General features: G+C 39.2%; 1 protein-coding gene across 2 annotated transcripts; it reads left to right on the plus strand.

The window, feature by feature from the left end:
• The first annotated feature begins 1246 nt into the window (after window positions 1–1246).
• Window positions 1247–27555, plus strand: VWA5A (von Willebrand factor A domain containing 5A). Of its 2 annotated transcripts, XM_011927018.1 has the most exons (19): window positions 1247–1367; window positions 2451–2565; window positions 3378–3435; window positions 3554–3756; window positions 4069–4291; window positions 4412–4587; window positions 4855–4969; window positions 8815–8984; window positions 9217–9305; window positions 9511–9655; window positions 10087–10166; window positions 16245–16359; window positions 17133–17297; window positions 17572–17672; window positions 18054–18307; window positions 22739–22882; window positions 23581–23711; window positions 26720–26846; window positions 27341–27555. In XM_011927018.1, the coding sequence occupies exons 3-19, from the start codon at window positions 3393–3395 to the stop codon at window positions 27418–27420; spliced, it is 2361 nt and encodes a 786-aa protein (XP_011782408.1). In that variant the 5' UTR covers window positions 1247–1367; window positions 2451–2565; window positions 3378–3392; the 3' UTR covers window positions 27421–27555. The 2 variants fall into 2 exon arrangements, with proteins under 2 accessions (XP_011782408.1, XP_011782407.1); XM_011927017.1 differs by lacking the exon at window positions 2451–2565 and having other exon boundaries at window positions 1290–1367.

Below are 27555 nucleotides of genomic sequence, written 5' to 3' on the forward strand. Positions count from 1 at the left end.
TAGTTGTCTTTTCAACAACCAGCATCTTCTGTGTGTTTCCTGATTCAGTGCCCTGTAACCATGCCTGGTCTGTGGCAGACTTTTAGTGCTAAGCTCTAAGCCCAGCAGGATCAGATGATGAACTCTGCCCACGTTTCCAGCTCCTCCCTTTTGTTGCGCAGATGTTTCAGCCAATGGAAAGAAGGCACAGTCACAAGGAACAATACCAGACATGATTTCTCTCCAGAGAAAAGGATAATTTCCTCTCATAATTAGTTCAGTACATGTAAAAAACAAGGTTGTAGAGCTCAGTACTGATAAAATAGAATTTGTGCTTATGTTATGCTTTACTACATATGCATGCATTACATGCATGTAACTGTATATACATGTGTGGTGTACATACATACACATATATACATCTATGCATGCACATGCATGTATATAAATGTGGGTGTGTGTGTGTATATATATATATATATATATAACTTTTATAGCCACTAAGATTCATTAGATCTCAAAAAAACAATCAGTGGAGGTATGTCATTATCCCCATGTTTCAGATGAGAGAACAAATAACTTGGGGAGAGTAACATATCCACAAAAAATACACCACAGAGACCAAAATCAAGCTGCGTTTTCCATATGTATCATGTATTCTTTACCCTATAGATTCTCTACAGCAATATGACACTTTAAGTCCCAGATTTAATAGGTTGTTTTGAAATAGAGAAGCCATGGGGACCTTGATAACTTCTAATGTCCTTTTGCCAGGTAAATGAGCATAGACATTCTCAGTTACTTACATTGTTAACCCAAACATTTGGCTTCAGGATCCCATAAGTGACCCATGACAGGAAGACGTGGGATTCCCTGGCTAGAGCTTCTTTCATTAGAGCAGATGTGCGTGCCTTGCACTATCTCCTTATCTTTCCCCGTGCTGTAGGGAAGGTGCAACTTGGGGAAAAATGACTCACATTAGAGATAAGGTGTCAATGATATAATGTCCATAAAGCTTTGATTAACAGGGCCCAGGGCACAGTTAAGCCCTTGGCAATTAAGTTTTTACAGAAATATGCAGTTTTTCATGTCATTGTTGATGTTGTTCCTGTTGCAGCATTTTCCCTTTCTCTCTTTGCCGGTTCTCTGATTGTTCCTTAGCAAACAGCAAATAAAAAAAGCAAACGTTCCAAAGTCGAAGACTTTTCCTTTGATACAAACAAGCGAAAGTTCGATTATTTGTTTAAAAATTTTCCGTTGATCCCTTAGTCTTGTAGTCCCTACTTTATAAACGGTCCCTAGAAAGGGGCGGTTCTTTCCGGAAATTATGACCGCAGCTGTTTTCACTCCGCTGTGACTCAGAGCACACCGGACTGCAGGAGAAGAAGGTAGGGGACCAAGCTGTCGGTGCAGGGCCTGGATCCATCCCCTGCGCTGGAAGACTGAGAGCTGCGCATTCTAGCTCCCTTTCCCCAGTGCCCAAATTTGTAGGGGCTCCTTGAACTGCACGCCCCACGGGTGGAGGATTTCATCCTGATGTATGAACCCCAGGAAGGTTTCCTGCAAGTTTGGTAGTTTAGGGGAATCTTTTGGAGGCTGAAGGAGGGATTTAGGCATCTCCTAATCTCAAGGCCCTTCTTCCTACTTTCCTTCTCTTTTACTTTACTTTTTTACCCCCTTTCTTTCTTTGATATAGACAATTGATGTTTTCTGAATTTCAAGATAGTGTAAACTGAGGAATGAGGCTGTAAGCCGCTATCTACTCCAATCAACTGCAGCCTCTAAGCCCTTCTATATAGAAATGTAAGAGACTGACGCAGTCCCTTGTGTAAATACGTGGACATTGGAAATCTAGGACTGAAATGGAAAGGTTAAATCAATCTCTGATTTTATCCAAGCCTCACTTCTTACCCCAAATCTCCTTCTTGTCTGGTTCCGGGTTCTCCACTTCAACCCCTGCCACAGGTCGCAGGGGTGTGTGTGGCCGGTGGTGCCACCCAGCTCCCCTCCCTCCCTTCTAGCTGCTGAGCAGCCCCTGCTGGGGCTGCATTCCGGAAGCAGCTACCTGGCTAGGCCAGAAGATTTGTATTCTCCCGGCTGCCTCAGATTCATGGCTTTCAGCTTGGTGGCCAGTCTCTACCTAAGTCTTGCAAGTTGCCTTTCTGAAGTGCGATCCTGAAAGACAGAACTAATTCTGACCCAAACTAATTTTGTTTGTACTGGGAAGAGTCGGGGCAAGGGTGCAGAATAGCAAGTTTTCCTCAATGGAGGATTTTTTTCTGAGCTTAGAATCGGAAAGTGAAGGCTATTTCCTTGTAGGGGACACCCTCTGCGTCTCTCTTGTACTCAAGCCACCCTTGGTGAGTATTGCCCAGCCTGAGAGCTTCTCTTTCAGCTGTTTTACTCCTGTGGGAGTCTCCTGCTTTAGGCTGTCTGCTTAATGAGTTATTAGAAATTCTTCCCTCCCCCAGCCCAGCCCATTCTCCCAGAGAACTTGCCCAGGTCAGAGGTCTGCGTAGAAGCCCTTTTCTGAGCATCCTCTCCTCTCCTTACGCCTGCCACTGTCCTCTGCATTGCTGTCAAATTGTGAGTCATTTTGCCACACTCAATTTTTATCCAATTTCTCAAAATAACAGATATGGAAGGAAAAGCCTGATTTACTGGTGCTGTTTAGTTGGGGTGCAAATGTAGGCTATGTGCATATATAATATTTATATATATTAGAATATCTTGGATGGATACAAACAAATATACTTGCATCTTTTAATTTTGAGTCCCAAAGAAAAGCCACAAGGTAAATGGCCTGTGGCAGGAGTCCATCTTGGATCACACAGCTTCTCACATGCAGCACGTCCCTGAATGCCATGATCCAAAGTGAATGGCGGCAGAGGTTTATTGATTAACAGTTACAACAATAATAGGGACAACAGTGATGTCTGTCATCACTGAATAAATGCCTCCTATGGGCCATGTGCTATTCTAGGGACTTCACATGTATTAATTCATATATGATGTGTGGATATTATGCTACTCATTTTAGAAAGAAAATACTGAGACTCAGAGGGGTTAGTGACACCTGTTCCATATGCCTAAGGAGTGGTGAATTAAACACACTTTTGAGGAAGTGGAATTGGTGTTTGAAACAGCCTCGGGGGGTTTCAGATGTTTCCTGTTTAGTGGATACCGGTGAATCTTATACCTTCCCTACCTAGAACTGCCGTTTAAAAGGAGCCTTTTGATTGAAATCTTTGTCTCCTTTTTTTAAAGGTTCCAACTTCCTAACTCCAACATTAACCCTTTGACTGTATTCTTATGCCAGAGAAAAGCACATAAAGTACTGGTGTTTGAACAGATAACTTCCAACATGTCTCCCTGTTTGTGATATGTCTTTTCTGCAGAAATCTTGCATCACCATGGTGCACTTCTATGGCCTACTCACCCTCCAATGGGAGCCAGGTAAGCCTACTTTGTGACTCTTACTTGCCATTGAATCTTCGGCACTTAGCACAAGGCTTGATCTACAAGGAGGCATCCTACTGAAGCTTGATGAACTTGAATTCTGGTCTATCTCCAGTGCCACTGAAGAGTATCTCTGTGAGCGTGTCCATTTACGAGTTTGTGGCTGGTGTGTCTGCAACTTTGAACTATGAGAACGAGGAGAAAGTTCCTTTGGAGGCCGTCTTTCTGTTCCCCATGGATGAAGACTCTGCTGTTTACAGCTTTGAGGCCTTGGTGGATGGAAAGAAAATTGTAGCAGAATTACAAGACAAGATGAAGGTAGTAGAGATTACCTCCTCCCTTCTTATTATATTACCTCCTCCCTTCTTATTTCCTTAACGCATACTCTTTATGATCTCTACTAAATGTACTTTCACAAAACATGCTGATGTTGAAAGCTCTTTCTTCTACTCTTTTCTAACCACCATTTTTCTAAAATCATTTGGGGGGAAAAAATCAATCAGAGGCATTCAAAGTATAGCTGTGATTAGACAAGACCAATCACAGTCACTCTGCACTACTCGTCTCTTTTTCAGCCATGTCACCTTGGATGTTCCCTTTCTTTCCCATCCCTCACCCTGTTCTTCTCAGGCCCGCACCAACTACGAGAAAGCCATCTCCCAGGGCCACCAGGCCTTCTTATTGGAGGAGGACAGCAGCTCCAGGGATGTCTTCTCTTGCAACGTGGGTAACCTCCAACCTGGGTCGAAGGCGGCAGTCACCCTGAAGTATGTGCAGGAGCTGCCTCTGGAAGCAGATAGGGCTCTGCGCTTTGTCCTCCCAGCTGTCCTGAATCCTAGATACCAGTTCTCTGGTGAGTAGCTCTCCCCTTTGAATACTAGTGGTGGGTGACATAAATGGGGAAATTTTCTTAAGGTTGAGACTGTCGTAAAAAGTGTTGGCAAGGAAAACAGAACTAGGTCACTTTTTATAGGGTCGTCGAAGGACAGTTGCCTTAATGTGAAGACTCCTATAGTCCCTGTGGAGGACCTGCCCTACACACTCAGCATGGTCGCCACCATAGATTCCAAACATGGCATTGAGAAGGTCCAATCCAACTGCCCCTTGAGTCCCACTGAGTACCTAGGAGAGGACAAGACTTCTGCTCAGGTAGTTAATGAGAGAATACTGCTGTTGTCAGTTCCTCTGTTGCTTAAGTCTTGACTTGGTCCCCACCCAGTTCTTCCCAAATGGTAACCCAGAGGGGGTCCCACATGCTCCTTCCATATCCTTATTTAATCTCCAGAGCCTTCTCTCCAGCCTCACCTCTGTTCCTGGTCATGCTCTCTCATGGAGGAGGACTATAGCCCTGACCTCAGCCCCAAGAAGCAAGCAGTGATGATTCTAGTGTGGCTCCTTTACCTGTCCCCAACTCAGGTTTCCCTGGCTGCTGGACACAAGTTTGATCGGGACGTGGAACTCCTGATTTACTACAGTGAGGTGCATACCCCCAGCGTGGTTTTGGAGATGGGGATGCCTAAAATGAAGCCAGGTATTTTCTTTCTTCCTTTGTAGTAATCCTCTAAGGGGCACCTCCCTGTCTTGGAATTACTGTCAAATTACCCTCTTTTCTTTCCTTCCCTCCAGTGGTGGTTAATACTTGTGAAAACTGAAATAGTTTACACTATGTCATGCCAAAATGGTTAGGTTTAATGACTGTCATGTGATATGTCTTGTAGGCAAATTTAAGTAGATCGGTAGATAATTGGGCAAAAGCCAGGAACAGATAATTTACAAGAGAAAACATGGCCAGTTTATAAACATGTGGCAATGATCAGTATTGACAGAAATCCAAATAATCATGTGACATTTTCACCTTTCAAATTATCAACGATTTCCAAATCTGATGCCTCATGCTTTAAAAGGTGTGGTGAATTAACCTTTTAAGGATAAATTTGGCCATATGTGATAAATAAATGTTAACTTTCATAATTTCACTTTTAGAAATCTTGCCTAAGGAAATAAATCTAGATATAAGTAAAAATATGCACTGAGATGTCCCCCACCATTTTAATAATATCGAGTATTAGTACACAATCAAAATGTCTCTTAGTGGCTAAATTTACTATGCTAGGTATACTTCATGAATTATTATGCAGCTCCTAAAATAATGTACACTGACAGATTGAAGTAATTGGAAAAATGACCTCCAAAGAATGTTAAGTAAAAGAAAAGTAAGTTATAGACGGATTACCACTATAAAATAATCTGTGCTTTAGGAAAAACATTTTAAAACACAGGAAGAATGCAAGCAGTAATTGTGATTAGATTGACTAAGTTTAGTTCTTAATTTCTTTTTTATCTAATAAATAATTTTATTGATTGATTCATCACAGCTACTTGCAGTCTCAACTGAAGTTTTTTTCCTCTTTTCTTTGAGATAAAATATACATAACAAAATTGACCATTTTAACTATTTTTAAGTGTACAATTCTGTGGTCTTCAGGACATTCACTTTGTACAACCATCACCACCCTTCGTCTCCAAAACTTTTTGTTTTGCCCCAGCTTTTTAATTCCTAAGACTAAGTTTAGCTTCTTAATAACTTTAGTTTCTTGTTTTCTTTTAATATTTTTTGCTTTTGAAATTTTCCTTTATGTATACACACTCTTTCTTGGAATTTAAATTGGTATAACCCATGTCAGTTTGCTGTGTTCTTGGGGGCTTCCTGGGCTGCCATGCTCCTGGGTTTCAATGACGCAGGACTGGAGTGCTATTGCGACTTCTGAAGCATTTACACGTGGTGGAATGGACATGTCCTTGGTGACAATCATATTCAAAGTGGGACGACTTGAGTTAGGCTCTTGCTTTTGCAATTATAACTGTTATCAAGAAAATACCCTGTAGTTGTTTTTCTATAGAGTACCCTACTCTCTCATTGTTAATGTTTGCTTCCAAAGTAGCTTCATACTTGAGCTCACAAATTGAACTTTTTAGTTTTCCCTCACTTGTTAAGCCACTCTTCCTCAGGGCCAGCTCTCCATGCTAAGGTCATTCAACGGGCTCCCAGTTTCCACCAGATTTGCTGTAACCAGCTCCTCTTCCATGAAGCTCCAGGCTCTGTCTTTGTACATTAGTGTTCTGCTTTTTCCTTTCCTTATGGTGACTGTTTCCTTGGGTGTCCATGAAATATTCCCATCACAGTGACCTACTTGTCAGTTAAGATTATTTTAAAGGACTGTCTTCACCAGAGAAAGTTTCATAAAGTTGGATCTCAAAAGGTAAGCATTGAGATCTCAGTCCCTGTTTTTCTAAGAAGTTCCCTTGGTCCCTATGTAGATTTTCTCATCTAGTCCCCATGACCAGTTCTGAAGGCCAAGGGGGGACATCAGGGACAGTCTTTACAGTCTTGTGAATCCCTTCCAGCAGGACTGCTCAAGTTTTGCTTCCCAGGTCATATATTTAGTCAAGATGACTTGCTGTTCTCATCCACACAAGGAAGCAAATGACAACTTTAAGCGGCAGCTTGGCTCACTAAAACCATTTAGAGTTCTGCCAAATGAAACCTACAGCTATATGACAAAAACACAGTATGTTATTTTTTTACAAACTTAGAACAGATGTACTTACGATATTAAGAACATAATGTCTTTCTAAAATTAAATTTATAATTTAATTTAAAAAGTGTGTAAAAATACAATTTAGAAATAATTTAATAATATTGTTATTACGGGTTTAATCTGAGTTGAGCCCTAAACTGAGTTCCTTAAGTATATTATATTACTTAACTCTTAAAATCAAGCTTGTTCAAGTCAGAGTCTGGGGGCCGCACGGGGCCCAGGACAGCTTTGAATACAGCCCGACACAGATCTGTAAACTTTCTTAAAACATTATGAAATTATTTTGTGATTTTTTTTTAAGCTCATCAGCTATTGTTAGTGTTAGTGTATTTTATGTGTGGCCCAAGACAATTCTTCTTCTTCTTATATGGCCCAGGGAAGCCAAAAGATTGGATACCCCTGCTTAAAATAATCTTGACGTAGGTGTTACTACCTTGGTTTTTCAGAGGAAGACATGAGGCTAGAGGAAGACATGAGGCTAGCGAGCAGAGGAGCTAAAGTTTGAAATGCCTTATCTGAACACAAAGAAGCTGAGACTCATGGAGGTGAAAATAATTTGAGCCAGGCTAAAATTATAGTAGATAATTCACATATAACGCTTACAATTCATCTGGCATTGTTGTAAACAGGTTAAATATGTTACCCCATATCATACTCATGCCACCCTTTCCGACTCCTCAGTATAGCACCATCTCCATTTAAACCAGCTGTCTCTGAGAATGGAAAGGAACCTTGCTCACCAAAAAAGCTCCTCCTCTGTCATATATCCAGACATCTGGATTGTATAAATGTTATTTTTGAACCAATGTCCTATCATATATTTGATGGGCAACACCCATCTTATTCAGAAGCCAGTTTGGTGATTGGCATATCCTATGGGAAAGAAATTAAAGTGAGCCACATTCTATTGTCATACCAAATCCCGGGACTACTGAGAATATAAACCTATGATCCTGGAACCACTTTGTAAAAACGGGATAATGGAATGTAATTGTATAGCCTCTTATATTTTCTGTAAAGTTGGAGTTGACCCAGCCATTCTCATTGCATCACTATCTCAATACTAGCATTTCAGTTCCTGTATCAGCCCTCATTTGCTTCTAAAAATAGTCATAGCTATGGCTTTGACAACGTGGCCAGATAGACTGGGCTCCTGTGGTCACCCCCACACCATTGTTTGGATGATGCTAATAGAATCCAACACGTATCTCAGTGTTTCCCTTTCTTCTGGGGACTATTAGCGAGTTATTAGTAGCCAAAGCAGACAGACTTACCTTGGTGGGTATAATACTTATACTCTCAACTCTTGTAAATTGTCAACCGAAAAATTGTCCACGTGAGTATCACTTTTTTCAAAGCTGTAGTTAAAGACTTAAGGCCCATGTGATACATTTCCCATTTATTTGATTTGAAGAAAAGGTTTGATTCTGTAGATAAACTTGTCTGATGCTTTTGGCAAATGCTGGAACATTTTAACCTAATGTGTTTCATTCATTTGCCTAGCTGCCAGGAAACTAGTAATCAGTGATAATGTTTTCACTATTGCTTGTGTCTACTAATGTCTATCCTCTTTCTTCTTTTTCGTATCTGTTCTGCTTTTGTCTGTCTTATATATTTATAACTCACCTCGACCCTGTTGCAAGCAGTATACAAATCATCACAGTGTTTTAGATTTCAGTTTTCTTAGCTCTTAATTGAATTCACTACCATTGATTCTTAGGTACTAGGATTCTTGAGTTCCTTTTTGTCTTACGGTGGCTTTATCCTTTCTGAACAGGTCGTTTGATGCGAGATCCATCCGCAATGGTGAGTTTCTATCCAAATATCCCGGAAGATCAACCATCAAATACCTGTGGAGAGTTTGTCTTCCTCATGGACCGCTCGGGAAGTATGCAGAGCCCCATGAGTAGCCAGGATACATCTCAGCTGCGCATCCAGGCAGCCAAGGTAAAGTTTCTTTCCTCTTCTGGGTCACATGCTCAAGTAAGGATGAATCTGAGGGGTTAAATTAGGATCTATCTGGAGCCTGAGACAGCAGCATGACGACCCCGAGGTTAGCTTTGGAATGTAAGAAGGCACAAGCTGGGTGATGGCCTACATCCTCCAGAGTCGATTGGCAGGGCCCGTGTGTTTTGACGAGCCTCTCTCACTCTGTCTCCTCATGCTCTCTTACCTTCAGGAAACACTGATTTTGCTGCTGAAGAGTTTACCTATGGGCTGTTATTTCAACATCTATGGATTTGGCTCTTCCTATGAGGCATACTTTCCGTAAGTTTCTGGAAAGACAATAGGGAGTACAAAATGAGATTTTAAAGAAAGCGACTAAATTGTTAAAGGGGTTACTGCGGAGTTGACTTTGGCATTGGGGGTTTCGGATAAGACTGTCTTTTCATGGGGGTTTCTCAATTCAGGGACTCTATACTGGGCAAAGTTAAGTAGCCCTCATGTAACTGGGTGTGTTTGTTTTTCTCAGGAAAAGTGTGAAGTACACTCAGCAAACAATGGAGGAGGCTCTGGGGAGAGTTAAGCTTATGCAGGCCGACCTAGGGGGCACTGAAATCTTGGCACCACTCCAGAACATTTACAGGGAACCCTCCATCCCAGGCCACCCCCTACAGGTAAGAAGTGGAACAGAGCTCACAGAAGTGACTGCAAGTGTGAAATCCCTAAGAATCTATGCCCCTGAGCTTCATGCAGTATGTTCAAATATGGTTTGTAATTCACAGTCTTCTATCATATAGTAAATAGAAAAAAAAAGACAATGCATTTTTCTTCTTCCTTAACTCCATGCGATGGACACTGGAAGGCCTTTTATGGAGTGCCACAATAACTTAGATGCAGCTAGGAGGGGAGATGCTAAAAATTCCCTGGGTTCTGAACAGATCATGTGCGAATGTGGTGCTAGTGACTGAAACATTGGGGATTTCATGCCTCTTTGAAGAGGTACCAGAGCCTCTGCAATGAAATAGGTGGATTTTTCAAGGGCAAATTCTGGTTTCTTAAAATGAACTTGACAAAGACCTGATGAACATTTTCTTTCTTTGTACAGCTTTTTGTCTTTACAGATGGAGAAGTTACAGACACATTTAGTGTAATTAAAGAAGTTAGGATCAACAGACAGAAACACAGGTATGAAGAAAATGTGATTTCTGGGTAATTGGAGCTAAGTAGTGGCATACAGACTCTAGTGCTACATGATGCCACTGTTGACATTCCTTAAAGTAGACCAAATGATTTCAGAATTTAGTTTTAGCAGGTGAAAATTTATTTCTCCCTATAAAAAGTAAAGACAGTTTTCCAAATAACATCAACAACACAGCAAAACCATTGTTTCTTATTCTTTCTAAACTATAATGGACACGAGAATTGAATAGTAAGATGTTAATTTTTTTTTACTATAAACATTTTTAGGGAAGTAAAACATGCAGAAAACTACAAAAATTATAAGTATACAACTGGATAAATTGTCACAGTGAATGCACTGTGTCATCGCCACATAGGTAAAACCTGGAATGGTAGTAGGCCTCTCCATCTGTACCCTTTTTCATCACGTCCTATTTCCTGTCACTACACGCTAAAACTTTCCTGACTTACAACATCATGGGTTATTTGTGCTTGTTTTTGAGTGAAAATAAATGAGTTATACAATATGTTTTTGTTTCTGTGTATATTGTTTCTTTTCTTTCAGCAATATGTTGAGAAATTCATATATATTTTGAGTATAGCCATAGTTAATTTTCACTGACGTATAGTATTCCGTAAAATGACTATACCATAATTTATCTATTGATTTTAATGCTGTAGGACTTTGATTTGGCTGTTAGAAATGATGCTGCTGTGAACAGTTTTGTATTCTTGTACATTATTGGTTTGCACACATATGTATATGCATACATACATATTTATATACGTAGATTTTTCTCTGAGTAGACAGAGTTGTGGAGTTTCTAGGGAATGCCAAACATTTTTCCAAATGATTGTACTAATTTAATTCTTTATTGTAGGAGTGTTCCAGTCGCCTCATTTCCTATCCAAAACATGATATTGTCTTTAAATTTTAGTTTTGTGTGTGTGTCGTGGTGTCTTATTATGGTTTTAATTTACATTTTCCTGCCGATGAATGAAGTTTAGCACTACTTCATATTTGTTCACCAGTTGTATGTCCTCTTTTGTGATGTGTTTTCAAGTCTTTTTCCTATTATTTATTTATTCCTATTAGGTTGATTTTCTTATTGATCTATAGTTCATTCTGTAGGCTGGATACAAGCTCTTTGTTGATTGTATGTTCTAGAAATACTCTATAGTTTGCTCTTAGCTTCAAAATGTATTCAAGTAATAGTTCTTAATTTTAATGTAGTTCGATACTTTTTAGTCTTTTCCCTTATGGTTAGTGTTTTCTGTGTCCTGTTAAAAAGTCTTTCCCTGTCCAAGGTTTGTATTTTTGTAATGTAGGTGTCAAATTGACCCTATTCCATTTATGGAAATGTTTGTCCTTTCCTCACTAATGCACAGTGTCATCTCTGTCATCGGTAAGCATCTATGCACATGTACATTGTTTCTGGATCCTCTGTTCCATTGCATTGGTCTATTCATCTAGATGTGTGCTAGAACTACACCATATAAATGAGTACAGGTTCATGATAAATCTTGATTTCCAATAGTGATAAGCCCTCAGTTTTGTTCATTTCATAACCAAGACTGTCTTGGTTACACTTGACTGTTAGTATTTGTATTTTAACATTAGCTTGTCAGTTTTTACCAGAAAAGGAAACCTATTGGCCAGAATTCCATTGATTAGATCTATTTAAGCAGTACTGACTATTTACTATATTGAGCATTCCAATCTATTTACATAGTATATCCTTTCATTTACTTTGGTCTCTGATTTCTCGAAGTGTTTGTTTCCAACATTTTATTAAGAAACCTTAAACATATAGAGGTGTTGCAAAAATAGAACAATGGAGAACAATGGCATGGGCTGGCTGCAGTGATTCATGCCTGTAATCCCAGCACTTTGGGAGGCCGAGGCGGGCAGACCACGAGGTCAGGAGTTTGAGACCAGTCTGGCCAACATGGTGAAACCCTATCTCTACTAAAAATACAAAAATTAGCCAGGGCATGGTAGTGTGTGCCTGTAATCCCAGCTCCTCAGGAGGCTGAAGCAGGAGAATTGCTTGAACCTGGGAGATGGAGGTTGCAGTGAGCTGAGATCGCACCACTGCACTCCAGCCTGGGTGACAAAGTGAGAATCCATCTTGAAAAAAAAAAAAAGTACAATGGACACCATATAACCTTCACCCGGGTCTACCAGTTGTCAACCTTTTACCACATTTGTTTCAGCTATGTTTTTTGTCTATACATACATACCTATGATAAAATTTAACTTATAAATTATGCATAGGAAGAGATTAGCAATAACTAATAATAAAATGAACAGTTAAGTAAAATAAAGGTCACTTGAGCATAAGTACTGCAATACCACATGTATCTGTCTGATACCTGAGACTGCTACTAAGTGACTGATGGTCATATAGACAGCATGGAGATGCTGGACATAGAGGATTCATGTCCAGGGTGGGATTGAGCAGCATGGCACAAGATGTCATCATGCAACTCGGAATGGGATGCAATTTAAAATGTATGAATTGTCTACTTTTGGAATTTTTTATTTAATATGCTTGGACTGCAGTGGACCGCAGGTAACTGAAACTATAGAATATAAAACTGCAGATAAGGGAAGCCTTCTGTACACACAAAATCTCTCTGCAATATTTTATAATTCTCTGTGTAGAGGGCTTCATGCATTTTTTTATTAAATTGTTTCCCTAGGTGTCTGATGATATTTTAAATAGTATTTTTTAATAATTTTATTTACTGGTTGTTTATTTCTATTTAGAAATGAATTTCTATAGCTTGTTTTACCTTGACTTGTATGTAATGATGTTAATTAATTTAGATAATAATTAAATTATATTTTAATTTAAGAGTCTGCAAATATAATATATTTGCAGGCTCTTTAGATATTCTATGAAGAATCACATTTGCAAAAAAATATCAGTTTTATTTTTCTTATGTTTAAAAATTTTCTCTTTTTCTTATTTTTTTAAAATTTTTTCTTCTCTTCTGGATTAGCCTGGAGAGAACCTCTAGTAGAAATCTGAATCAAAATGATCATATCCTTATTTCATTTTGGACTTCAAAGGGAACATTTCAACTTTGCACAATTAAGTATGGTGTTTGCTGTAAGGGTTTTTTTTTTTTGTAGTTATCCTTTCTAAGAATAAGGAAATTCCCTTTTGTTTCTGTTTTGAGGGTTCTTTTCTCTCTTTTCTTTCTTTTGTTTTGAATAATGAATGATTGTTGAATTTCATCAAATGTATTTTATGCATCTGTTTAGATGAATGTATGATTTTATCCTTTCTTCTTTTAAAGACTGAATTCTAATGATAATTCTTAAATGTTAGACCAACCTTGAATTTCTGGAATAAACCCAAAGTAGTTGTGATATATTAATCTCTTTCACATATTTTTTGATTCCTTTGGATAATACAGTTTTTAGGATTTTGAATCTATTTTCATGGGAAATATTGACATATATTGTCTTATCTTGTCAGGTTTTGATATCAATTTTATGCTAGTATCATAAAATGAGCTGTGAAGGTTGCCTTTTTTCCTTGCTCCAAAAGATTTTCTTTCATAACTATTTATTATAATTTGCCAGCAAAGCTCTCTTGGCCTGGACATTTTTTTGAGAAAGTATTTGTTTTGAACTATTCATATTTTATGTGTTCTTTTTTATAAAAGTTTGCATATTTTACTGAACTTATTTGCATTAAATTATCTATTATATTGCCTAATAATATTATTAAATTTTGTAGAATATGTAGTGATATTACCTTTTCTTTTCTAATGTTGGTTATTTGTGCCTTTTCTATTAATATTTCTTTCCTTGCACTGAATATTTATCAGTTTTAATAATAATTTCAAAACACCAGCACCTTTGTGTTTGTTGGTACTTTCTATCATGTAAGTGTTTTCTATTTCATTAATATCTACTCCTGTCTATCTTTATTATTTTCTTTCTTTTACATTCCTTGGGTTTATTGGCCATCCTTTTTTAACATCTTGAGAAAGACGCTTGATAGTTGATTTTTAGACTTTCTTTTCTAATTGTATATTCAGAGCCATAGATCTAAGCACATCTGTAGCTGAATTTTAAATGTGGATATGCCATTTTCCATTGTCATCTACTTAAGAATATTTTCCAATTGTCATTATGATTTTTAAGCTTGTATAATTCACAAGTACAGTGCCTAATTTCCCAATATTTGAGGATTTTCTATTTTTGTTAGTTGTCAAATAAAAAATTATAGAAATTAGATGATCCTCTAGATGACATCTTCCCTGTGAGAGGATCCATTCTTTTTATTCTTCGCTTCTGAATGGTCACTGGATAGACTGGGAACAGGCAATCTTAATCCAGTGAGGGTCTGAGGAACTTCAGTCACGATGACGGCTGGTCTATTTCGGATTCACCTCTACCTCTGGGATGTAGTCCTTTAGGGTTGTATCCTTAATTCTTAGTTGTTTACAAGAACACCTTTGCTATGAAAAGCACAAATTGCTATTTTGTTCCTCCCGCCTGCGTGTAACCGCTTGGGTTTTAAGTCATCTGTCTTTGTACTTGGCACTTGCTTCAAAGGGTCAAGGAACATCAGATGCTGGGCTCATTTCTCTCGGCTTCTCTCCTCTCCCAGGTCTTGGCCCATAGATTTTTATCTTTGTAGACCTTTGATGTTCTCAAACAAATTGTTGTAAATATTGTATACAGCTTTCCTCGTTCTCTGCTGGCCTGAAACAATTTACAGTGGCATTGCTGTGAGCAGAACTTTCTTAGGGTGTTATATTTTAAGTCAGAAATCATTGATTTAAGTTACAGGTCTTCTGCTTGCCTGCAGAAGATAAATCAAGTAATCTCTCTATGCCTTAGTTTCCTCACATGAAAATTAGGATCCTAATAGTACTCACTTTATAGATTTATTGTTATGGTTAAAAGAGAATGTTAGGGAAAGTGTTAGGAACTGGGCTAGACAAAAAGTAAGTGCTATATAAACTTTTGCTATTATTGTAATATTTTGATTTTTATTATCATCCACATGTAGCACTGTCGTGAGTTCTAGTTAGTCATCAATTTTTTGTGGTTTGATTGTTTAGAGATAGGGTCTGTCACTTTGTTGCCTAGGCTGCTCTTGAACTCTTGGCACTGGCCTCCCAAATTGTGAGCCACCACACCCAGCCAAAATTGTTGAGTTTTGATTTTATACAAAAGACCTTAAAAAAACCAGCACTTTATAACATAGGCTACAATTCAAAGATCATGTTAGAAATTTAAAGGTTGTGATATGAAGATGCTGTCAGGTCGTAGTATTTAGGAAGTCTCGTCACAGGTAGGTCCAGTTAGAAGTCAGTTCCTGAGTCTTACAAGTGTAGAGCATTGATCCTAATGCTGATGCCACTAGACTTGGAGATGATGACTCACACTAATCTAAGAGAGACTGATACATAAACCAAAATTGCAGGGTATTAATTTGCAATGAAAACTCTGTCTGACATGCCTTCCAAAAGCACCTGTGCTAGTACTACCAATATATTCTTTGTTTATACATAATTCTATTTGGGAAATCACATTATGTTTAAGAAGTTACTTGGTGCACATGGACTAAGGCAGGGCAAGAACTCTCCAGTTAGAAGAGCAGGAGGCACACTTCCTTTCCCTAAGAATGATCTTGCTGGGGGAGATACAGTACCAGCACATCATTAGGTAGGAACTGGTGTTAGTTTCTATCTTTCTGTTAGTTTGCCAGAGGGATCTTGCAGTAAGGTAGATCAGTGCTCCAGTGACGTTGCTGTCATTTAGTAGTTGCATGATCTTGGAAAGATTTCTTAAACTTTCTGGGCCTCAGTTTCTTATCTGCAAAGTGAAGCAGAAGCCTGCTTTTTAGGGGTTTTGTGATGATTAAATTGAACCATTGATTTAAGGCATTTTTATACCTCCTAAAATATAGAATACACTCAGTAAATGGTAGCTATTATACTTTTGATCAAGAAAGTAGACTATTTCCTTATGTATTTTTGGCCATTATGTATTAATTTTCTATTTTTACTCTTTAATGCTTGCGTCTAACCTCTGTCCTTTTACAATTGCAGGTGTTTCTCATTCGGTATCGGAGAAGGTGCCTCCACCAGCCTAATAAAAGGTATTGCCCGGGCATCAGGCGGCACCTCAGAATTTATCACAGGCAAAGACAGGATGCAGTCCAAGGTGAGGGACAGACTGGCTGTGTCTGTTCCACTATCCAGACCAAAGTGGAATGGGGTGGGGGGCACTGTGCAAGGGCAGGGGTAGCAACTTCCCTCCAGGATACCTGTTCCTATATCCCCAAGGCCTTAGGCTGTATACTTAGTCAGGCTACTTTTGGCCTCATGTAAAAGAAGCTCACTGTAGTATCTGGAAATATGACATCTGGTCCCAATAGCTGCAAGCTCAGAGACAAGATGCTGAAAAGGATCGGGGCCTTTGCATTTAAGACCAGACACAGACAAACTGAGAGCTTTGACTGTCATTCATGACTGAGATTCTAGGTCTGCGCTTTAGAACCTCTTTTTGTACTACCTGCATCCTGCATGCAAACTATACAAAGAAAAGGAGAAGGAATAATCGTGATATGTCTAATGGATTGGAAGAGGTAATAAATTGCTATTCCATTTCATCTTTCTGCACAAGGAGAAGACCCCTCTGGTGGTATTTCTAAGCTTCTCTTTCCCAGTTGGTGCCACCTGTTATCTAATCCCCTTCTCCAAGGGTCTCGTTACTCAAACATTTTGTTTATTTACATTTATGTTACTAAATATTTCAGCTTTGGCTTATTCATATGTAAAGCTTCTTCATATATAAAGCCCATCTCCTGGAATAGTATTGAGGAGTAGGCATGACATGTATTATATTGTATCGCATCTGATACATAAATGTTCAGTTAATTGTAGCTGCCATTGTCCGTATCATGTGTGTTTATTCTGTTCTCTTCCCTCCATTAGGCTCTCAGGACTCTGAAACGCTCTCTGCAGCCTGTGGTAGAGGATGTCTCTGTGAGCTGGCATTTGCCTCCTGGTCTGTCTGCTAAAATGCTTTCCCCAGAACAGACCGTCATCTTTAGGGGTCAGAGATTAATCATCTATGCCCAACTGACCGGGAGGATGCCAGTGAGTTCCCATTCTTGTTTGTTCCTCTAGTCAAAGAGCTACCACACTGACCATTTCACTAAAGCTGGTAGGTGGATTTCAATCTCAGCCGGAGATGGCACTTGCCAAGTAGAGCTAGCCTACTTCCTTCCCATCGTTTCAGGTCTCTGGTTTCCTAGGCTACCTGATTCTTCATCAGATATTTTAATACATTGTTTTGGGTACCTGCCCCTGTTCTGATCCTTCCATGGATGATCTCTTTCTTCTATCATTTCTACTCATCTCTAATTTGCAGGCAGCAGAGACAACAGCAAAAGTATGCCTCAAATACACACTCCAGGGCAAGACTTTTGAGGATAAAGTGACATTTCCTGTACAACCCAAGCCTGACGTCAAGTGAGAATTCAGTTTTCCCTCCCTCCCTCCCTTTCTTCCTTCCTTCCTTCCTTCCTTCCTTCCTTCCTTCCTTCCTTCCTTCCTTCCTTCCTTCCTTCCTTCCTTCCTTCCTTTCTTCTTTTCCTTCCTCTCTCCCTCCCTCCCTCCTTCCTTCCTTCTTTCCTCTGCCATCTTTGGGGATTAGATTTCTTCTCTTAATTCTGGGCTTCATTGTAATTGTTTCCCTACAATCATTTTTTATTTCTAAACCACCCAAGTCTTATTTCTCCCCTTATCTGACTTTATCTTAACTCTTCTGTTCCTAACTTTTAGGAGCCCTGAGAAACTGGTATATGGATGTCTTTCCCTACATTTCAGTACTTTTTAATTTTTTCCTTTCAGCTTCACCATTCACCGCCTTGCTGCCAAGTCCTTGCTCCAGACCAAGGACATGGGCCTCAGGGATACCCCAGCAAGTGATAAAAAAGATGCGTTGAACCTTAGCCTTGAGTCTGGTATCATAAGCTCCTTCACAGCTTTCATTGCTATCAATAAGGAGCTCAACAAGCCAGTTCAGGGGCCTCTGGCTCATAGGGACATCCCAAGGCCAATGCTGTTGGGTGCTTCTGCCCCATTGAAGATAAGATGCCAATCAGGTAATGAGTTTTATTGCATTCAAATTCATATAGAATAAAAGGTTCTGACTATCTGAGCACACTATTTAAAGGAAAAGGCTGTGAAATGTTCTTTAGTTGCTTTGTTTTCCTTCTACCTCCACATCTAGGATTTCTGGTTAGTGTTAAACTTTTCTGTCCCAGGGAACTAGAATGCATCACATTGGCAAGGAGATTTAAAATAATCCAAGAGAAAACAAAAAAACAAACATTAAAATGTAGAAAGTGCAGGTAAACACTGAGTAACCAAACTGACTAATCTGTGTGTCTTCTTTTGAGAAATGTCTATTCAAGTCTTTTGTCCACTTTTAAATAAGGTTATTTGCTTTCTTGGTTTTGAGTTATATATATAGATATCTTTTTTATTGAGATATAATTCAAATATCATACAATTCACTCATTTAAAGTGTACAATACAATGGGTTTTAGTATGTTCACAGAGTTGTGCAACCATTGATTGCCACAATCAATTTGAGAGCATTTTCATCACTAAGAAATAAACTTCATAACTATTAACAGACATTTCCCATTTCTCTCCCTGACCCCACCTATCTTCTCCTCCACTCCCCTCCCCACCAGTCCCAGTAATCACTTACCTACTTTCTATCTCTATATATTTGCCTATCCTGTCTTTATGTATTTGTTCTGGACTTATTTTCCTTCTTTGTTTTTGAGACAGGGTCTTGCTCTGTTGCCCAGGCTGGAGTGCAGTGGCACAATCATGGCTTACTGGCTTACTGTAGCCATGGCTTACTGTAGCCTCAACCTCCCAGGCTCAAGCAATCCTCCCACCTCAGCCTCTTGAGTGGCTGGGACTACCATGCCACCATGCCCAGCTAATTTTTTGTATTTTTCGTAGAGATGGGGTTTTGCCATTTTACCCAGGCTGTGGCTGGCTTATTTCACTTAACATAATGTTCTCCAAGTTCATCTATGTTGTCGCAAATAACAGAATTTTGTTCTTTGTTATGGCTGAATAATGTGACATTGTGTATATATAGTACATTTTCATCATTCATTCATCCACTGATGGATATCTAGGTTGATTCCATGACTTGACTGTTGTGAATAGTGCTGATATCTCTTTGATATTACTGATTTCCTTTCTTTTGGCTATATATCCAGCAGTGGGATTGCTGGATCATATAGTAGCTCCATTTTTAACGTTTTAAGGAGCCACAGTTTTCCACAATGGCTATACTAATTTACATTCTCACCAACGGTGTGCAAGCATTCCCTTTTTCCCATGTCCTCACCAGTACTTGTTATTTTTTGTCTTTTTGGTGGTAGTCATTCTGACAGGTATGAGGTGATAGCTCATTGTGGTTTTGATTTGCAATTTCCTGATGACTGGTAATGCTGGACATTTTTTCATATACCTATTGGCCATTTGTGTGTCTTCTTTTGAGAAATGGTCTATTCAAATCTTTTGTCCATTTTTAAATAGGGTTATTTGCTTTCTTGGTTTTGAGTTAAATTCCTTGTGTATTTTGCATATATTAAACGCTTACCAGATGTTTGGTTTGCAAATATTTTCTCCCATTCTGTAGGTTGTCTCTTCACCCCGTTGATTGTTTTCTTTGCTATACACAAGAGGTAACCTCATTTATCTATTTTTGCTTTTGTCACCCATGCTTTTGAGCTCATATCCAAAAATAATTGCCCAGACCAATGTCATAGATATTTTCTTTTATGGTTTCTTCTAGTTGTTTCATAGTTTCACCTCTTACATTTAAACCTTTAGTTCATTTGAGTTGGTTTTTATATGTGATGAGAGATAAGGGTCTAATGTTATTCTTTCATATGTGCATATCCAGTTTTCTCAATGCCATTTATTGAAGAGACTGTCTTTCACCTATTGTATTCTTAGCACTTTTGTCAAAAATTAGTTGGCTGTACATGTGTGGATTTATTTCTGGGCTCTCAATTTCTGTTCCATTGGTCTGTGTCTGTTTTTATGCAAGTACTAGGCTGTTTTGATTACTATAGCTTTGTAGTATATTTTAAAGTCAGATAGTGTGATGCGTCCAGCATTTTGTTTGTGTGTGTGTGTGTGTGTGTGTGTGTGTTTTCTCAAGGTTACTTTGACTATTTTTTTTTATAATTCCATACAAATTTACAATTTTTTAATTCTGTGAAGAATGTCTTTGATATTTTCATAGGGATTGCATTGAATCTGTAAATTGCTTTGGGTATTATGGCCATTTTAGCAATATTTATTCTGCCAATCCAGGAATGTGAGATATCTTTACATTTATTTGTGTCTTCTTCAATTTCCTTCATCAATGTCTTACAATTTTCAGTATAGAGATGTTTTACCTCCTCAGTTAAATTTATTCCTAAATGTTTTAATTATTTTGTAGCCATTGCAAATGAGATTGTTTTCTTGATTTCTGTTTCAGAGAGCTTGCTATTTGTGTATAGAAACACTAATGACTTTTGTATGTTGATTTTATATCCTTCAACTTTGCTGAGTTTGTTTATTATATTTAACAGTTTTTTTTTTTTAATAGAGTCTTCACGGTTTTCTATGTATAAGATCATGTCATCTGCAAACAGGGGTAGTTTAACTTCCTCTTTTCCAATCTAGATTCTTTTTATTTATTTCTCTTGCCTCATTGCACTGGCTAGCACTTCCAGTACTATACTGAATAGAAGTGGTGAAAATGGGCATCCTTGTCTTGTTTCTGATTTTAGAGGAAATGCTTTTAACTTTTCCCTCTTCAGTATATTAGCTGTGAGTTTGCCATAATTGTCTTTATTATGTTGAGGTACATTTCATCTGTACCTAATTTGCTGAGAGTTTTTATCATGAAGGGATGTTGAATTTGTTTAATACTTTTTCTGCATCTATTGAAATGATCATATGTTTTTGTCCTTTTTTCTGTTAGTGCGATCCATGTTTATCAATTTATGTTTATTGAACCAACTTTTCATCTCTTGGATGAATCCCATTTGATAATGATGCATGATCATTTTAATGTACTGCTGAATGTGGTTTGCTAGTATTTTGTTGAGGATTGTGCGTCTGTGTTAATCAAGGATATTGGCCTGTAATTTTACTTTTGTTGTTTTATCTGGTTTTGGTATCAGGGTAATGCTAGGAAGCTTGTTTTTAGGGTAACACTAGAGAGCTTGATGGAAGCAAGCTGACATATAGAAAAAAAGTAGAGAAGTCAAGAACTTACTAGTCCAGATGAGGTCAAAGATCAGGTAAAACAGAAATCTCTAAGTTAGAAAACTAGAAAAATCAGGTATTGTATTTTAAAACTAGGAATTTAAAAAAAAAATTTTTTTTTTGAGTCAGGATCTCACTCTGCTGCCCAGGTTGGAGTGCAGTGGTGTGATTGTAGTTCACTGCAGCCGCGATCTCTTGGGCTAAAGTGATTCTCCCACATCAGCCTCCCGTGTAGGTAGGACTCTAGACATGCACCACCATGCCTGGCTAATTTTTAATTTTTGTATTGTTTAGAGATGAGGTCTCACTACATTGCCTAGGCTGGTCTCAAACTTTTGGCCTTGCGTGATCCTTCTGCCTGGGACTGTAGGCATATGTCACCATGCCCAGATAATTCTTAAAACTTTTTACAAAGATGGGACCTTGCTACCTTGTCCAGGCTGGTATCAAGCTTGTAGGCGCAAGTGATCCTCCCACCTCAGCCTCCCAAAGGGTCAGGATTACAAGCGTGAACCACTGTACCCAGCTTCAATTTTTCAGTTTATTTTCTATGAGTGGGACAATTCTAATAACAAGATCTTCATGGCTTGGGAGGAAGTAGCAACGGTAAAATGAAGTGGAAGTCATTGGATTTGATGAAGTCAAAGAAACTTTGCATTAGGGTGTCGAATAGGCTATCTACTTGGGTGATGAAATCTCTCAAGATGATGGTAGGCCTTTCAATGGAGTGGAAGTCTGTGGTCTAGTTTTCAGATACTTTAGTGAATGATTGGAAGTAACAAAGGGATTGGAAGTAGACAATAGTGACGACATGTGGAAGGTAAGCCACATTTAATGATCTGGATGCAGCATGAGGGACTGAAGAGGTTGCCAACCCTGCCTCCCTACTTGAAGTGTGGTACATTGAGCAACAACCATTTGAGAGTGATGGAGGGAGAATAGTCTTTTGGGAGGACAAATTCAGTTTTAAGTTGAGACTTAGCTGGCAGAAGCCTCCTGTAGTAAAACTAAAGATGCAGGAAAAATTGTTTAGCATGTGTCAGGAGTTCCAGAGGACACAGTAGAAGGAGGGCGAGGGTTTGTACCGGAGGTGGGCATATGAGAGAAAAATAGCACAGTAAGGGTGGTGACTGAAGTCCATGTGGATGGGAGGGTATCTCGAATTGTCAGCATCCTTCGTCCACTGCAGAGAGCAGGGAGTGCCACCGTCTTAATGTTTGTATGGATTTTTTCAGGTTTTCGAAAGGCCTTACCCTCCGACCGTCCTCCTTCTGCATCTCAGCCCAGAAGGGGAGTTATGTGTTGTGAGGCCGTCTCATTCCAGATGGACAATTACAGTCTCTGTGGGTTGATAAGTCACAAGGACCGGCACAATCCAGGTGAGTACCTTAATAGGAACATTTTCTCAAGTGTTTTTCTGTCACACATATAGGACTAGGCAAGCTAAAAGCTTGTAGTTACAGCTATGACAAGCCATGGATGTCTCTTGAAAAGTTGCCCTGTCTGTTGGAAAAGACTCATTCCTGCACCCACAGAACCAACTTGGAAACTTACCATGCAGGTGAGGCAGGCCTTGGTTCACCCCTCCAATCTATCGGGACTGACAAACTAACCTTCAATGTTCTGCTGCCTCGGGCTTTCTTTACCCAGGAGGTCATCTGTTTGAAAAGCACCGGGCAGATGGTCAGATTTGTTCCACCCCTATGTTTCCCAGGGTCAGCCCAGGTAGCTTCATTAGTGTATCATATAGGACCCTGAAACCTGCTATCTCAGTGGAGTCTAGGGTGACCCCTAGTTGAACAAACTCCCTTGACGATCTCAGCTCACACGGCTTGCCTGCGGGCTGCCCCCGCCCCCCGGCAGAGCCCTGCTGCCACCCACTGTGAGCCCCTGTTCCAATGATCATCCTTTCACAAGTATGGTTTGAAGACCGATCTTCTGGATGTTGTCTGATGACTTTCTTTCTATTGCATTCTTGCTATGGCCTGTCTCTGAATTTAGCAGCCCTAAATTCAAGTACGCTGAGGGGCCAATAGCTCCATAATTTCTCATCCTCCCCTTTTCTTTCTCCTCAAAGGCTTTGGAGAGAATTATCTTGTGCAGCTGATTTACCACCAAAATGCAAATGGTTCCTGGGATCTGAATGAAGATCTAGCCAAGGTCCTAGGTGTGAGTTTGGAAGAAATAACAGCTGCACACCCTGCTGAGGTAAGATTCAATGGAAAAAGGAGTATGTATGTTTTTGAGAGAGAGAGGTCATCATCAAGAATTGAGGTGATTCAGGACCTATCTGAGGAAGGAAAATATAGGGGGCCATAGAGTAAATTAATTTGTAATAAATAGAGGCTGAAGGTTTTTCTGATCATGTTAGAGCAGAAAGAGCAAGGGATTAATGGGGAAGCTAGTAGGAATTGATGGTTTTTTGTTGGTGGATGACAAAGGGAAAGCAACATCCTCCTCCACTTTAATCGTATTCCCTGCCAATCGTCTTGGTTATATAACTAATATTTAGTGAGCAATTACTCTGTGCCAAGCACTGTACTAAGCAATTAATATTCATGAGCTTATTTATTTCACACATTAATTTAATAAAGTAGATCCCATTTGTGTTGCTGTTTATAGATGAAGAAACTGAAGTTTAGGGAGGTCTAAAAAGGTGTCTGAGTTTACCTAGCCCATCAGTGGCAGAGCCAGATTCAGTTCTAAGACTGTCTTAAGAACGCCCAATAATAACCTCGTTATTGCTCCTCTTCATACTGATGAAAGTGGTCCAGACATTGGCAGAGTTAACTGAAGTCAGGATACGTGAAGTGTTGTTAATAGGAACCACCTAGTTGTTTCAGATGCATTTAAATATGCTAATGAGGATAAATTGCATTCCAGAATTTCAAGGTAACTTGCAAAATCTTCTAACACTCATTGAGAAGCTGTTAGACATGAGACAGGTGCAAAAAGCCTGAAGGACAAATATCATTCTAAACTTTCAAAATGTGGAAAGAGATCAAATAAATTTAAGATATTCTGCAATTTCACTGTCCAATGTAGTGTCCACTAGTCACATGTGGCTATTGTGCCTTTGAAACGTGGCTAATACAAATGAGGAACTAAATTTTTAATTGAATAGAGGGGTGCTATGGTGGGAAATCCATACTAATTGCAAAGACTTTATATAAAAAGGAATAAAACATTTCATCAATAATTATTTGTATATTGATTGCATGTTAAAATGATGACTTTTTAATAGATTGGGTTAAATAAAATATATCAGTAAAGTAATTATACTTCTTTATTTTTACTTTTTAAAATTTGGCTACTAGAAAATTTAAAATTACATATGTGTCTAGCATTATATTTTTATTGGAAAATGCTGTTCTAGAAAAAGTAATTAAGATTATAATTCATACACACTTGGAAGAGGATACAGGGATTATTTAGATGCACTGGAAACAAAAAACATCAGACTGACATTTCCTTCTTTGGAATGGTATCCAGGCCAATGGAATCAAGTGAACCAACAGACCTGGTATGTCTGAATTTCAGTAAGGAATCTGATTTTTTTTTTTAACGAGGAGAACGTGGACCAAGTACAAACTAGTTGAAAACCCATGGCACTGAATGATGAATTGATTTCAAACTTGAAACGGATTTTTAGACCCACCAGGCTCTGAATTCTCTGGAGATCCACAGTTTCAGTGAAGATTTAGATGAAGATAAAGACCAAGGCTTTCCTATTTGTAGATGACAAAACTGGGAGATAAACTATCAGTCGAAAGAATCAGGATCCCAAAAAACCTCTGAATAATGAGTTGCAATTTTTCATTAAAAAAAAAAAAAAGAAAAACAACATAGTAGGAATAAAAGCTAAGTACTGTTTTGAGTTGCAAATTCCCAACTCCACAGGTAGAGAAGAGAGCATTTGCACATGAAAATCAGAGGTTTTAGATGACTACAACTATATGAGTCAGAATATTTAACTAAGTAATGGAGGACAGCAGGGTTACCTGAAATGCTACTGTATTCTTGGGCTGTGATTGTAGAATTCTGTCAGTACATTTACCTCCAGATAGACCATTTAAGGAGATATGTTTTTGAAATCATTATGCTGTTTGTTTTTAGACTAGGAGAACAAGCGTGGGGATATTTACTGCTTTGACTTAAGCAGTCCTCTTAAGGAAGAAATGGAGGAATTGAGAATTCTAATGTGAAATATGACCACTCAGAGAGGACATGATAACCATTTCCAAGTTTGTTTGTTTGTTTGTTTATTTATTTATTTTCGAGATGGAGTCTCGCTCTGTTGCCCAGGCTGGAGTGCAGTGGCACCATCTCGGCTCGCTGCAAGCTCCACCTCCCGGGTTCTCGCCATTCTCCTGCCTCAGCCTCCCAAGTAGCTGGGACTACAGGTGCCTGCCACCAAGCCCGGCTAATTTTTTGTTTTTGTGTTTTAGTAGAGGCAGGGTTTCACCATGTTAGCCAGGATGATCTCCATCTCCTGACCTAGTGATCCGCCTGCTTCGGCCTCCCAGAGTGCTGGAATTACAGTTGTGAGCCGCTGCACCCGGCCCTATTTCCAAGTTTTAAAGGTCATGATATAAAATAGGAATTTCCCTTGATCTCTTGACTCTAAAAACTGAAGCTGGGAGCAGTGGGTGTAAACTCATGGGAGACAATTTTCTACTGTATGGCTGAGATTTTCTATTGAGAAATAAGAGCAATACAACTAGAATCAGAATATTTGGCCTTTAGTCTCACTTCTGTCATTTGCTAGATGGCTAAGTTTGGGCAAATCATTTTGTTAATAATTCTGTATGAAATCAGTTTTCTTTCTTTTATTGATATTTTTTCATGACTTTTTGTGGGGGTATAAGGGTTACAATTAAAAAGACTCATGAAGGTACTTTATAAACTAAAAAGTAATTTTGCCTATGTTTCTCTTACTAGAGCTGGGTAAGCCTTGTCTTAAGGGTTTCCAGAACTGTCCTGGTGGTTACACTGGATTTAAAACTTAGGATTTTCTATTTCGAGACTCAGTGGATTGCTGCCCTGAGGTTTAAGGCCTGGCATTATGCCTTGCAAGTAGTATCAGGAGGTAAAGAGAGACCAGGTAACTCCATCTAGTAGCATTTAGAAGGATGCTAAGTGAGGAGGGAGTGAATCTTTTTGCGTCCTTTTGAGGGACTTCCTGTGCCAACTGGAGCTCTCTATCTACCGTGCAGCTTGTGGATTCCTCAGGCTGGGCCACCATCCTGGCTGTGATCTGGCTGCATGGCAATGGTAAGGACTTGAAGTGTGAATGGGAGCTTCTGGAAAGAAAGGCCATGGCCTGGATGCGTGTCCATGCAGGTAGGAGCACAATCCTAAGGCCTGTCTCCTTCCCCTTCCCTGGCCTGGCAGAAGGTTACCACAAGAGAGTCCCATTGTCACCTGTCTCCACCATCCTGCTTTACTAATCTTCCTGCTAGTTCTTTTCTTGGGAGGACAAGGGTGAAATCTTAAACTGGGGACAAGGTAGGCGGGTGAGTAGGGAGGGAGAGGGACACGAATGGGGAGTGCGAACTGTGAGAAGGACAAGTGGCATTGATTCTCCTTACTGTCTCAATACCAAGCTGAGTAGAAGACTAGACTTGGAGCGTTTTCTCCCGGCTGTTCGTTATCTCACTGCAGCTGAGCGTATCTGGGGCCAGAGAAGATTCAAGGAGAATCTGGGCAGTAAGAGGAGAAAAAGCAGGGATATTGAGGACAGAGAAAAGCACAACTCAGCATAGATGATCTGGGAGGTTTGGAGGAGCCTCTCATTGCGATCCTTCATCCCTGATTCTTGTTTTTCCTCACCACAGGCTCCACCATGCCTTTGGTTGTGAAAGCTGCTATTACTTTCCTGAAGTCATCTGTGGATCCTGCTATCTTTGCCTTTTGAAGATGCCATCCAGGAAAAGAAGTGCCTTTAATTTGCTACTGTCATTTCCTCTATCATCACTTCTTCTGTGATAATGCATTCTTGTGTTTTATGACTCTTTATTTTTTGCCATAAAAGTAAAGGATGCTTACTCCA

This window comes from Colobus angolensis, unplaced genomic scaffold, assembly GCF_000951035.1.
Source record: "Colobus angolensis palliatus isolate OR3802 unplaced genomic scaffold, Cang.pa_1.0 Scaffold7, whole genome shotgun sequence".
Taxonomy (NCBI): Eukaryota; Metazoa; Chordata; class Mammalia; order Primates; family Cercopithecidae; genus Colobus; species Colobus angolensis.